Consider the following 14451-nt stretch of genomic DNA (forward strand, 5'->3'; position numbering starts at 1 on the left):
TTCTATACTTCACCTAACTTAGTTTAGTTTATACTTTACCCAGTTTGGCAGCTTTAACATTCCATCTAAATATTTTACTTTCATCCGCACACAGGCAGCTGCTGTACTGACATTCGGGGCATGCCTCCAGTTCTAGTTCAGGAGAAGGTAATAGAGTGGTTTGAACCTGCCAAAAAAAAGGTCAATGAGTATCAATTATTTCAACATAAGAGCTGCACTGTACAAACAATTGCCTTCTTGAGATAACAAAACAAAATTAAAAAAGGTGAAAGTTTGTAAAATCATAAAGTGCAATGATTTTCAAGGTATAGGACAATACGCAAGTGCAGGGATGTTACTCACTGAAGATATAACTTTGACTAATGAAGGAAATGAAAAAAAAAGAGTAAATAACAGTTGAACACTTAAGATTAAATCATCAATACAGGCATTACTGTGTCAGACAAAATCTCTAGAACCCTTTTAAAGTGCGTTGAAAAAGTTCATATTTTTTCAGATTTAGATCTATAAAATATTTAGAAAACCACATATAATTTCCTTTACACTTCACAAATACTTGCTACTTTGTAAAAGACAATTAAATTTGTGAGCATAATATGAAAAAAATGAGTTCACTGGGTATGAATCATTTTTCAAGGCACTGTATCTGAAAAGGGGACTCTTGATATGTGTGAAACTTTTCTTTTTCTGCTATCGTAACAATAGTTGAAAGAACTTTGATTTTCCCAAAACTGTTAACGTTGACTAGCTTTTGAAATTATGTGCCCAGTTCCAAAAATTATTCTGACCTGCCAAGTGACTGCATATGTAATTATGTGCCATCAAAAATTGCTATATCATTCAGCATAACACTATGTAAAACATCGTTGAGCTTCCTAGGTTTGTGAAACTACAAGTTGGAGAGGCATCAAGCTTGGAGCAAACTAATTTTTGTATTATTCCTAAACATACATGCTCATTTCTGGTACATTTGTTTTACTATGTTGTAGTGTTGGAGCTTCCCGGATGTTAGTGAGCAGGATACCTGAAACTCTAACCATTATCACCACTAATGCTATATAACCCAATAAGTATCAAATAATGATGTAACAAGTAACTGTACATGGTGCCCTTCAGCAAAAATTTCAAGAAGGTTTCATTGTGGAATGACCAAGACAAGTGGATGTGTGATACATTATGAAATTATCAGGTAGATAATAATCGATTTATCACCTTGATACACTGCTTCAAATAATTAAACACATTGGCTTTCAGCGTAAATGTCTCTCCCCGGACCACAGAATATGGCAAGGCAAGCTCCACGAAGTATGGCTGAAAAACTCTAAGGGGTACAGAGGGTGAAAGACCAAACCCATCCGGTCCCATACAGATGGCTCCTGCCGTCCAATCTGTGATAGTATCTGGAGCTAAGTGCTGAAGCTCTATCACACCAGAGTTACTGAAAAAAAGGAAAAAGGGGTCAATTAATCAATTATGATTAATACATAAACTGCATGTACAATGGTCTCTAAAATAACATGGTCACAAGTTAAGATATATACAGAATGGGTCATTTATATGGATGCACCTAAATAAAATGGGAATGGTTGGTGATATCAGCTTCCTGTTTGTGGCACATTAGTATATGGGAGGGGGAAAACTTTTTCAGATGGGCGGTGACCATGGTGGCCATTTTGAAGTCGGCCATTTTGGATCCAACTTTATTTTATTCAATGGGAAGAGGGTCATGTGACACCTCAAACTTGTTTCGAATTCCATAAGAAAAACAATGGTGTGCTTGGTTTTAACGTAACTTTATTCTTTCATGAGTTATTTACAAGTTTATGACCACTTATAAAATGTGTTCAAAGTGCTGCCCATTGTGTTGGATTTTCAATGCAACCCTCTTCTCCCACTCTTGACACACTGATAGCAACAATGCAAAAGAAATGCTAGCACAGGCTTCCAGTATCCATTGTTTCAGATGCTGCACATCTCGTATCTTCACAGCGTAGACAATTACCTTCATATTACCCCAAAGATAAAAGTCTAAGGGGGTCAGATCGGGAGTCCTTGGTGGACATTCAACTGGCCCACGACGACCAATCCACTTTCCAGGAAACTGTTCATGTAGGAATGCTTGGACCTGACACCCATAATGCGGGGGTGCACCATCTTGTTGGAAAAACTCAGGGAACGTGCCATCTTCAGTGCATAAAGAGGACAAAACATCAACGTGTAGCAATTTCAGATATCCAGTGGCATTGAGGTTTCCATTGAAGAAGAATGGCCCCACTATCTTTGTACCCCATATACCACACCATACCATCAATTTTTGTGTTCCAACAGTCTTGGAGGGAAGTATCCACTGTGGGTTAGTGTCAAACCAATAGCGGTGGTTTTGTTTGTTAACTTCACCATTAACAAAAAAGTTTGCCTCATCACTGAACATAATGTTCTGTGTAAACTGAGGGTCCTGTTCCAATTTTTGTTTTTCCCATTCTGCAAATTCAGTGCACCGATCTGCGTCACCCTCGTTGAGATGCTGCAGCAGCTTGATTTTGTAAGGGTGCCATTTGTGAGTATCTAATATCCGCCGAAGGGATGTTCGACTGATGCCACTCTCCAGTGACATGCGGCGAGTGCTATGCTGTGGGCTCTTGCTGAATGAAGCTAGGACAGCCACTGATGTTTCTTCATTAGTGACAGTATTCTTGCGTCCACATTTTAGCAAATCTAACACTGAACCTGTTTCACAAAATTTGGCAAGTAGTTTGCTAACTGTAGCATGGGAGATGGATGGTCTTGTAGGGTGTCTTGCATTGAAATCTGCTGCAATGACCCGGGTACTGTGTTCACCAGACATTAACACAATTTCTATCCGTTCCTCGACAAGTCAATGGCTGTAAACAAAGAGAAACTTGTAAATAACTCATGAAAGAATAAAGTTACGTTAAAACCAAGCACACCATTGTTTTTCTTATGAAATTCTCAATAAGTTTAATGTGTCACATGACCCTCTTCCCATTGAAAAAACTAAAGTTGGATCCAAAATGGCCGACTTCAAAATGTCCGCCATGGTCACCACCCATCTGGAAAAGTTTTCACTCTCCCCTATACTAATGTGCCACAAACAGAAAGTTGATATCACCAACCATTCCCATTTTAATTTAGGTGTATCCATATAAATGGCCCACCCTGTATATATATATATATATATATATATATATATATATATATATATGTATATTTTTTTCACATCATAGCAAAATAAAAGAATATTTCCTCTTGAAGTGCAGTTATTACAGCCATATGGTTTGTCTCTTGATTCAAAAATTACGATTCTACTATGAAATGCAGTTATTGACAAAGATAAGATCTGTCAAAGATACAAAAGCACATATTTGGTGTTCTTTTATAGTTATTTAAGCAATGGATCAATGGGAAACTTCTCAGACTTTTTATTAGGCAGTTGCCTTTTATTGTCTCTTTGGACATTTTTTGGTCTAAAATTAAAATTTTCTAATTTATTCACCAATAATTAAATTTTTCATTTTCTAAGGACCACTTTTGGTTTAACTATTTTTTTTTTTACATATGATCACTTTTGGGGCAGATATTTTGAAGGGAGTCTGTTAGCAAAAAATGACTGTTTAAACCAAACACAGGAACTCAGTGCACCTTTGACATGGCAACTTCTTACCAACCTATCAACTTGTTTTGTATCTGTTTCTGCTCTTCTCTGATTCCTGTAAAGCCAGAGCGGTCAATAAGATAAGACAGGGGCATAGATAGATGCAAAACACATGGGTGGGAGGATTCTTTCAATTGTATGTGCCACCACAAAGGTGCACTGAGTGCCTATGCTTGGTTTGAACAGTCATTTTGTGCTGACAGACTGTCTTTAATGTAATATTATCAATTTTGTTGTAAACTCAATTAAAAATATGTTATTGGTCTGAACACCTCATTTATATTGACCTGGACACTTTTTTTTGACCCAAGCAAATGTGTCTCAAAATGTCAAGGTAATAGAGTCACACCGATCCTGGCTAATTTTCGAGGATTTTCCACAAGTTAGCTTCAGACATTAAGCCCCACAAAGTGAAGATTTCTAAGGGTTCCTTCTTTATCTCTTGTACATAGAACATACGCAACTCGGATAAAGTTTGGTTTTATCATGTTAGCCCATATTAACATGAATAGTTTTTTTTTTTTTATTAATCAACCAACAAGAATTATACACTAGAGCCAAGCAATTCACCCCTGAATCAGCTCCAAATAGCATTGTCTTCTGCTGGAAGTTTGAGTACTGTTTTATCAGGGCCAGCCTTGTTTTAGATCCTTGACCTACTGGAAGATACTCTGGTAATCAGCTGAGCCAATCTGACCTGAGTAAAAAGCATGCTTCATCAGGTTAGGGTGATTAACTAGAAGACTGACTCATTTTATGTGTTACACCTTAAAGGGTTATTCCTAAAATGACAAGTTGTTACGTCTCTATAGAATAACTTCTGGAGATCCCAAGAAGTCTTGGAACCAGGCTCTAAAATTGTTATTGAATGAAGAGGAGGTGCATTCATTGTTCTATGGGACTGCTGGGAATAGCTCTACTCGATCTTCTCTGACAGTCCAAAAGATATTAAGAGCACTTGCGCACCTCCGCTTCTTTCAAGATGAGGCTTGTTCTCATGGGTATCAGGGCCCCATTCTGACCATAAGTTCTTTTATTCCTTCTCTTCTGGTACAAGTTAATTCTCCTTTCATCTGTCCACAGAATCTTGTTACATAAATGGATGGCTTTTTTTCTTATATATTTTCTAGCAAAGTCTGTTTTGGCCTTTATGTTCTTAAAGGGGTTATCCAGAACTATTTACTTTTTTTCATCATGAAGCTAAGAACTGATAGGCAGGTAGTTGCTATCTACCTACATGTTCTGCCTGGCGCTGGCTCAGAGCGATCACAGACTGCTCATGCCAATGATTCTGCTGATTCACTTCAACAAAGCAGGTCTTCCTTTTCCCGGCCGCCCTGTCGATGAGGCATGATTGCCAACCTCATGCTGATTGACACCCTCATGCTGATTGACACCCAGCTCCCCACAGTTATGCAGCGCGGAGCCAGCTGTCAAACAAGGTGACATCGGAAGTGGAGAAGAGAAGCAGCTGCTGTCAATGTGACATCACCGGAGGCTGCAGAATCACCGGCAAGTGCGGTCCATGGCCGCTCTGAGCCATCCGAGATCGGGAGGGACCGGGGCAAAACAGGATAGTAGTTAGTAACTACCTGTCTGTTAGTTCTTAGGCACATAGAAAAAAAAATAAAATAGTCCAGGATAACCCTTTTAAGTGTTACCAGTGATTTTGATATTGTGACAAGTTCTCTAGATTTACATTTATGAAGGCAACTCTGGATTGTAGACTTCTAAAACAATACTTCTACCTAACGAGAGAGTAATCTTAAATTGGCTTGATGTTGTAAAGAAGTTCTCCTTCAACAAGGAAATAATTCTAGGATCACCCACTTTAGTTGTCTTTCATGCTCTTCCAGGCCTTTTGATGTTGCTGAATTGTTCAGTGCATTGCTTAATTTTCAGAAATGTATCAAATTACTGTCTCCTAAAGTTTTTGCTTTCTCTCTGATAACTTTCTTTCTTTAACCCTAATGATGGCCTCCTCTTTGCATTGTCACCTCTTTGAACTTCATATTGTGAATTCTAATCAACAGCTACCAAATGCAAATTCAACACTTAAAATCATCTCCAAACCATTTATCTCCTTAATTTCTCATGAAATAATGAAGGGACATTTCATAACACATCAAAAATGGCTAATCAGTAAGTTGTCCAATTACTTTTGAGACTGCAACAATGGAAGGACTTTGTAAAAGATGGCCAAAAATTCCTAAACATTTAATGCAACATTTTGATTAAACTCCTTGCAATAAAGTCGAAAGACTACTCTTTGTTATGCACACGCCCGGGCTGACTGTCATGTGCGTGATTAGTGATCCCACTGTACCATGAACCGAGGAGTGCCTGGAGGGGCGTAACTAAGTATCTACCCAATCCGACCAAGGTCGCACGACGGCTAACGACTCCGTGAACCAAGGAGGAACCGAGCAGAGGGACCAGGTGCTACTCCAGGTCAGACCCCGGTCACAGCTGTTGACCCACACCGGGGAATGCAGGAACGGGCAGGTTAGGCTGGCACACAGACAGGTGGGTATTGGCAGGCACGGCTGGAGTGCAGATAGGAGGATACTGGCAAGCACGGCTGGTATGCAGACAGGGAGGTACTGGCAAGCACGGCTGGAGTGCAGACAGGGAGGCACTAGCAGGTTGGAGCGCAGGCTGGATAGAGTCCAGTACAGACTGCGATTCAGGGACAGAACCGCAGATGCAGTAGACAAGCAGAGCAGAGAGGAACCACCGGAGTGGTGAGCAAGGCAGAGCAGAGAGGAACCGCCGGAGCGGTGAGTAAGGCAGAGCAGAGCGGAACCGCCGGAGCGGTGAGCAAGGCGGAGCAGAGAGGAACCGCCGGAGTGGTGAACAAGGCGGAGCAGAGAGGAACCGCCGGAGTGGTGAGCAAGGCAGAGCAGAGCGGAACCGCCGGAGCGGTGAGCAAGGCAGAGGAGGAAGGAACCGCCAGAGCGGTGAGCAAGGCAGAGCGGGAAGGAACCGCCGGAGCGGTGAGCAAGGCAGAGCAGGAAGGAACCGCCGGAGCGGTGAGCAAGGCAGAACAGAGCGAAATCACCGGAGCAGTGAACAGGGCAAAGCAGAGAGGACTGGGCTCTGTTCACACTGAACAGAGCGGAAGGGACAAGCAGAACCAGATACACACAAGGTACTTGCAATGAAGTAGCGAGTGGACTCTAAACTCACAACAGAAGTACAGAAACAACGAGTAGGAGTTAGGTGCAGGTTCAGAGACTGCAGGAAAAGGGAAGGTACGGAAACAGAAACAAACAGGCTAGGAGAGTGTTAAGACAGGAACTGACACTGCAACATGATACAGGAGCGAGTCTGGGTATACGGCCCCCAGAGAGGTGGACAAACAGGCTAGGAGAGTGTTCAGACAGGAGCTGACACTGCAACAAGATACAGGAGCGAGTCTGGGTATACGGCCCCCAGAGAGGTGGACAAACAGGCTAAGAGATAGTTCAGACAGGCCTGGGAATACAGCCCCCAGCTTGGCGGACAGGCAAGAAACAGAACGGGACCTGGCACATCATAGTTAAGGAGCCCTCTGACGGTAAGAGTTGCTCAGGCACCTTCTTCTGGGAGAAGGCGGTTTAAATATCCAATGACCCACACCAATAGGCTGGGGACGCATTAGGGGTGTGCCCACAGCAGCTACAAGAATCAGGAAGCAACCGGGCCACCGCCCTAAGCAGTCAGAACAGAGGCATGCACACAATATGAACAGGAGCAAGATTTGCAAGCTGGACTGAAAGGTAAGATTGTGATCTTGCATAGTGGGAGATGGTGCACTATGCAAGTATGCCGCCAGGGATGTTACACTCTTCATGTGTCACATTATGATGGCTTTATTGCAAATCCTTGGTACAGAGTCTAAATTATAAGAAACATGCTACAGTCTACATAACTCTGGACTAGACTGTACTTCTACAAATAACTGTCACACAATCATATGCATGTATTTTTTATTGGACACTGTGTTTCTAACCAACACTCACCCAATTGGTGTCAGTTGCCATATCCAAGTTTCTGGAAAATACTTTCTAGTGACCCCCACTTTTTCTAGAGGATCTCGAATTTCATTGGCAAGCACAGGAAAAGATCCCACTCCAGCAGCGCCTATTCCAGCAACACCACCAACTCCCATTCCAGGTGCTGCTCCAACACCCGCTGCTATTCCTCCTGGCATGGCTCCACCAAAACCAGTAATGAGAATTAAAAAAAATAAGCATTAATATTTTTTTCTTGTGCACAGCCTAAAACATTGTACTTAATAAGCCCCCATAAAGAAGAAAATGTTCATTTTATGAAGCGGATCTCCGGACAAGCCTGTTCCACCAACACGATTATATTGACATGAACCTTACTAAGCTTTATCAAAAGTTAGCTAGTCCATGGGAGTGCAAAAATTAGCAAATTTATTGTAAATGTCAATTTTGAAGGGCGTTCTAGACTTTGTATCCACTTACACTTTTTCTTACATACCGCAGTACTATATGCAAATATAAAAAGCAATATATGTTATTAGGGGAAATTCTAATTTTTACCAAAACATGTGTTAGTATAATACTATCTATAAAAGAATGGAGGAGAAGTGAGGAGTGAGAAGGGGGATGTTGCTGCATAAGCGACAGTAATGACGACTTACGACTAAAAGTAAAGACAAAGTTGCTGCATCGACGTCCAAGTCCAACTATGTATGTGACCAGTGTTTCCCATGTAACTTTTAAAATATAATTTAAAATTGAACAATATATAATAATATAGTTTTAATGTACCCCAAAGATCCAGTATGGTTAATTTGTAGAATGTATATAAACCCCGAGACGAAGTAACATGCGAAACGCGCATCGGGTCACGGGTGGCTGCCCAATCTTCAATGTTCCCTTACTTTGGTAATATATGTATATTTCTTTATTATTTATCTGGCACAGACACTTTTATATGATTGACTCTAATCGTATTTCCATACCACTTTAGTCTATATGCATGCACCTTAAGTTCTTGTATAGTAATTTTGTGCCTGTATCTGACCAATATGTTAATGTATGTATGTATGTTTATAACAAATAGGGTAAACTGTGATTGGCTGCCTCCTCTCTTTATCCCATGTTTGTGTAGCGTCACCAGAGGGAGCCCGAATAGGGATATACAGTATATATATGGAGGGTGGAGCTAGGCAGTTTAGTTAGTAGCCAGACAGAGTGAGTCTGAGAGCGTGCTGACGCTGAGAGCAGTGAAGACGCAGCACGTCTGCTGCTGAGTTCTGAGGGCCCTGAGTGTGGCTGACGGCAAGGAGAAAGGAGAGAGGAGTTTAGGGGGCAGAGGAGCATCATAGGCTCACCCTGATTTACAAACCGGACACCGGGTCCGTGCCTACAGGGTCCTTTATACCCAGTAGGGATCACTGGCATTCCAGGAGGACTACAAGTCCCTGGCAGACCTGAAGCTAGACCCATTACAGGACCAGGAACCATGAAGGCCCCGGCGACCAGGCATAGTGGTTGCCAGCAGAAGGTCCTACTACCGAGCGACAGGTGAAGGAACAGCACGACACATAAGCTAGGCCCAGTTGCAGGCTGGCCAAGAGCATACAGAGAGGCAGAAAAGAACCAGGAGGCCTTATACCCACTCACTGGGGAGAAGTCCTGAAGTGCACCCATCCTACTGAGTACCCTGGACCGTACCTGACATCCGCACCAGTAAAGGTATTGAAGCGAATCCCCTGTCTCTGTCAATCACTTCTGCTGCGCCATCCCGCCTGAACTACAAGTCCCAGCATCACCACCCACCAAACTCCACACTGCCCCGGGGGCCCGCTCCACCTGTGGGGAGCAGAAACACCTCAGCTGTCATCCCATGACCCCCCGGAGGTCTGCAGCAGCGCTGGTAAACCTTACCAGGTACCACAGGTGGCGTCACAAACTATTTTCTTTATTTTTATTTTCTATCCAAGTTACAATCCCCTTTTTGGTTGACCGCCCTGGGCCACGGACCGGGCCAGCCACTGTGACATACCCCTCCCCAGCATCCATAGGCCCGGCTGCCGAGTACCCCATTGCCCCGGGGGCACGTCATATATAAAGTGAAAGTTATTAAAGAAGATGCCTTATCTTTAGATTTGTTAGAAATGTTTTTGCGTTTATAAAACTATCCCAATATTCAGAGATCAGTGCCACTCCAGGTACCGGCAATTCCACTTGATACAGGAGAGAGTTCCTGTGTCAACAGCACTTCATCTGTGCAGTCTGTGAAGGGGGCTGGGCTGGCTGACTTGCTTATTTTAATATCTAAGCCAGTCCCATTTTCTATCATAGTCAAGGCATTAACAGAGAATCATAGAAGCTTAGCTATTATTCTGAGCCAGGTATCCAACCCCAAGCATCTGGCTTTTACAGGCTTCTTGCTTCCCAGCACATTCTACTTTGATGTGATCTGCGGTTATAAATCAGCTGAGAGGAGCTCAGAAAAAGATAAAACAGTTACAAACTCCCTGGCAGACCATCAGAATGGGCTAACTGACAGATTCTCAGCTAACTTATTCTATATCCAGCAATTGACAGTGCGACGCAGGGGCTATAGAAGACAAATGGTGCAAAATTTTTAATGAAACACAATTGCAAAAATTATTTTTAGCCCTATTTCTAGGTGGCAATCATAACACTACAAATAGTCTCAGTGTAGTGCGGGTCTAATTGTATTACCTCCATATGGCATTACTACTCCAACTCTTGCACTGGGATCAGGACAATGTACAGGTTTCTTAACCTCGGCACTTGTAATTATTTTTAATTGCATGTCCTGAAATTGAAAGTGTAAAAACAAACATTGAATGTGGAGAAGAATCAAATCAATCTGGAGTCAGGAGAAATGAATTAAATCATCTAGGGAGGTGTCGTATTTGTCATTTTACTAACGTTGCATAATATAATACATACAGTGGGTGAAATAAGTATTGAACACGTTACCAGTTTTCTAAGTAAATATATTCCTAAAGGTGTTATTGACATGAAATTCTCACCAGATATCGGTAACAACCCATCCAATCCACACATGCAAAGAAATCAAACCATAGATGTCAATAAATTAATTTATGTGTAATTATGATTTTCTGATTGTTATTTACATTTAAAGAGAACCTGTCTGCACGATTTTGTAATGTAAAGTCATGGCTGTAACGGTAGTGTAATACAGATTACAATGGTACCTTTTATGAAGAAATCCACTTTGTGGTTCTTCTTTAATCACCATTTAACGTTTTCTGCTGATTAGATTTTGATGCACAGGGGCCGGACTGTCAACTGGGTCTCCTCCTCCTTGTCGGTGATTCCCCGGCCCCTCTTCCTGCCTCCGGTCTGTGATTCCCTGGCCCCTCTGCCTGCTTCTGGTCTGTGATTCCCAGGCACCTTCGCCTGCCTCCGGTCTGTGATTTCCAGGCACCTTCGCCTGCCTCCGGTCTGTGATTCCCCGACCCCTCTTCCTGCCTCCGGTCTGTGATTCCCTGGCCCCTCTGCCTGCTTCTGGTCTGTGATTCCCAGGCACCTTCGCCTGCCTCCTGTCTGTGATTCCCAGGCACCTTCGCCTGTCTCCGGTATGTGATTCCCAGATCCCTCCGCCTGCCTCCGGTCTGTGATTCCCCGGCCCTTCTGCCTGCCTCTGGTCTGTGATTCTCCGGCCCCTCTGCCTGCTTCTGGTCTGTGATTCCCAGGCACCTTCGCCTGCCTCCGGTCTGTGATTCCCCGACCCCTCCGCCTGCCTCCGGTCTGTGATTCTCCGGCCCCTCTGCCTGCTTCTGGTCTGTGATTCCCAGGCACCTTCGCCTGCCTCCAGTCTGTGATTCCCCAGCCCCTCTGCCTGCCTCCGGTCTGTGATTCTCCGGCCCCTCTGCCTGCTTCTGGTCTGTGATTCCCAGGCACCTTTGCCTGCCTCCGGTCTGTGATTCCCCGACCCCTCTGCCTGCCTCCGGTCTGTGATTCTCTGACCCCTCTGCCTGCTTCTGGTCTGTGATTCCCAGGCACATTCGCCTGCCCCGGTCTGTGATTCCCGGGCACCTTCGCCTGTCTCCGGTATGTGATTCCAAGGCACCATCGCCTGCCTCCGGTTTGTGATTCCCCGACCCCTCCGCCTGCCTCCGGTCTGTGATTCTCCGGCCCCTCTGCCTGCTTCTGGTTTGTGATTCCCAGGCACCTTTGCCTGCCTCCGGTCTGTGATTCCCCAGCCCCTCTGCCTGCCTCCGGTCTGTGATTCCCCGGCCCCTCTGCCTGCCTCCTGTCTGTGATTCTCCGGCCCCTCTGCCTGCTTATGATCTATGATTCCCAGGCACCTTTGCCTGCCTCTGGTCTGTGATTCCCAGGTACCTTCCCCTGCCTCCGGTCTATGATTCCCAGGAACCTTCGCTTGCCTCTGGTCTGTGATTCCCAGGTACCTTCCCCTGCCTCCGGTCTATGATTCCCAGGTACCTTCGCTTGCCTCCGGTCTGTGATTCCAAGGCACCTTCGCCTGCCTCCGGTGTGTGATTCCCTGGCCCCTCCGCCTGCCTCCGGTCTGTGATTCTCCGGCCCCTCTGTCTGCTTCTGGTCTGTGATTCCCAGGCACAGACAGGGAGGAGAAGACGCAATGCACACTCCGGCCCCTGTGCACCGAAATCTAATTAGCACAAAACTTCAAATGGTGATTAAATAAAAATGGATATCTTCAGCAAAGGTATCAATTTAATCAGTATTACAGTGCCATTACAGTCATTTCTTTATTTTACATTATAAAATCGTCATGATACGTCTCTTTCAGTAGGGTAATTTGTCAATGTTAGATCAATGGGGTTCAATGTCCAGCATTCCCTCTGATTAGCTGTTATGGCCAGTGGTAGGCCATGGAAAATTACTGGCCTTTGCAGATGAGCTCATACTCAACCATTCTGACATAGATTTTCAATGTAAATACACTAGCCTCATCAGGGCTGAGAGATCTATGTAATAATGCATACATTTGAATTGGAGCTAATCTGCAGTACCCAGCAGCAGTCACTAAACATTTGACAATGTTGAGCCATTCCTCTTCACAACTTCACCTTTGGAACTGAGAACATCTGAGGCAACATTGTCTCACCTAGTTTCTTTTACTCATGCTCCAATAAAAGTACCTGGCTGGCTGTCAAGAGCTTTTATAAATGTGGAGTTAATCACATTTCGGAACATGTTACCGATATAATTAGTTTGACCAGCACTAATCGCACCATATCACATGCATCAAAACATTTTATGACTTACCATCAACGTCAAATTTCTTCTTTTCAAATATATGGCATAGAAAGAGGGAATAAGTCCATTAGAGGAGGAGATCACAAGAGGCGTCTTCTCATGAGAGAAGCCTTTTGGGTTTACCATCTAGGCGCACGCATACCTGACGGTCTGAACATGTGCAGGAAGGTTATGTTTAATTACGAGATTTTTCATATTTGTTCTACTTTTTGTTTGTTAAAAATTGCTTTTATTCATTTCTTTTTTCTGGAGTATTATTCATTATCAATCATTGGATTTTGGTGTGTCTTATTCATCACGTTTTGGGTTTAGACTAGTCATGTGATCTATTCACCAACCTGTCCTATTTGACCGACAGTGCATATTAGGAATGAGTTTTACCTTCATATTAGCTCAGATAAAGGACGCATGTTAGTGTCTGAAAGGCGTAGGTGTGGTATCCCATTATGTACCTGTGACTACCATGTTTTTTTTGTATCTTGGAAATTTGTTTTAAATAATTTTTCATTAAAAATGTAATTTTAAAGAATTCCTTTTTTCGATAGGTGATGGTGACAGACTTCGCTTAGGGCATCAAAATAATTGTAGCAGGTTTCTTATTTCGGTGTCTGTCCTACTAATTTCAAGGAATGATCTCTTCTCTTGTGTTCATTAGGAAAAGTCAAAATCTAGTGCCTCCTAGATTTTGAATTTTCCTAATGAACACAAGAAGATCATTACTTGAACTTTAAGAGAGTAAAATGGCACCTTTGTAAATTATATTTATCTATAAAACTTGAACATGTTGTCCTAGTTATACAGGGTGGGCCATTCATATGGATAAACCTAAATTAAATGGGAATGGTTGGTGATATCAGCTTCCTGTTTGTGGCACATTAGTATATGGGAGGGGGAAAACTTTTCCAGATGGGTGGTGACCATGGCAGCCATTTTGAAGTCGGTCATTTTGGGTCCAACTTTATTTTTTTCAATGGGAAGAGGGTCATGTGACATCAAACTTATTGAAAATTTCATAAGAAAAACAATGGTGTGCTTGGTTTTAACATAACTTTATTCTTTCATGAGTTTTTTACAAGTTTATGATCACTTGTTAAATGTATTCAAAGTGCTGCCCATTGTGTTGGATTGTCAATGCAACCCTCTTCTCCCAATCTTGACACACTGATAGCAACACCGCAGAAGAAATACTAGCACAGGCTTCCAGTATCCGTTGTTTCAGATGCTGCACATCTCGTATCTTAACAGGATAGACAATTGCCTTCAGATGACCCCAAAGATAAAAGTCTAAGGGGGTCAGATCGGGAGACGTCGGTGGCCATTCAACTGGCCCACGATGACCAATCCACGTTCCAGGAAACTGTTCATGTAGGAATGCTCGGACCTGACACCCATAATGTGGTGGAGCACCATCTTGTTGGAAAAACTCAGGGAACGTGCCATCTTCAGTGCATAAAGAGGGCAACACATCATCATGTAGAAATGTCATATATCCAGTGGCATTAAGGTTTCCATTGA

At 43.2% G+C, this 14451-nt stretch overlaps 1 protein-coding gene across 4 annotated transcripts in view; it reads right to left on the reverse strand.

The window, feature by feature from the left end:
* Nucleotides 1-14451, reverse strand: part of LOC141273393 (alpha-2-macroglobulin-like protein 1) — a 185954-nt gene that overhangs the window by 96495 nt on the left and 75008 nt on the right. For 2 of the 4 annotated variants that reach the window (XM_073685155.1, XM_073685158.1), the window contains exons 17-20: nt 10382-10480; nt 7678-7880; nt 1213-1438; nt 40-166 (exon numbers count right to left, since the gene is read on the reverse strand). In XM_073685155.1, the coding sequence (XP_073541256.1) occupies nt 40-166; nt 1213-1438; nt 7678-7880; nt 10382-10480 (655 nt within the window). The remainder of the gene's footprint in view (nt 1-39; nt 167-1212; nt 1439-7677; nt 7881-10381; nt 10481-14451) is intronic. The other 2 variants (XM_073685157.1, XM_073685156.1) reach the window with 2 other exon arrangements.

This window comes from Phyllobates terribilis, unplaced genomic scaffold (genome assembly GCF_046119375.1).
Source record: "Phyllobates terribilis strain yellow unplaced genomic scaffold, ASM4611937v1 Scaffold_5__5_contigs__length_657084704, whole genome shotgun sequence".
Taxonomy (NCBI): domain Eukaryota; kingdom Metazoa; phylum Chordata; class Amphibia; order Anura; family Dendrobatidae; genus Phyllobates; species Phyllobates terribilis.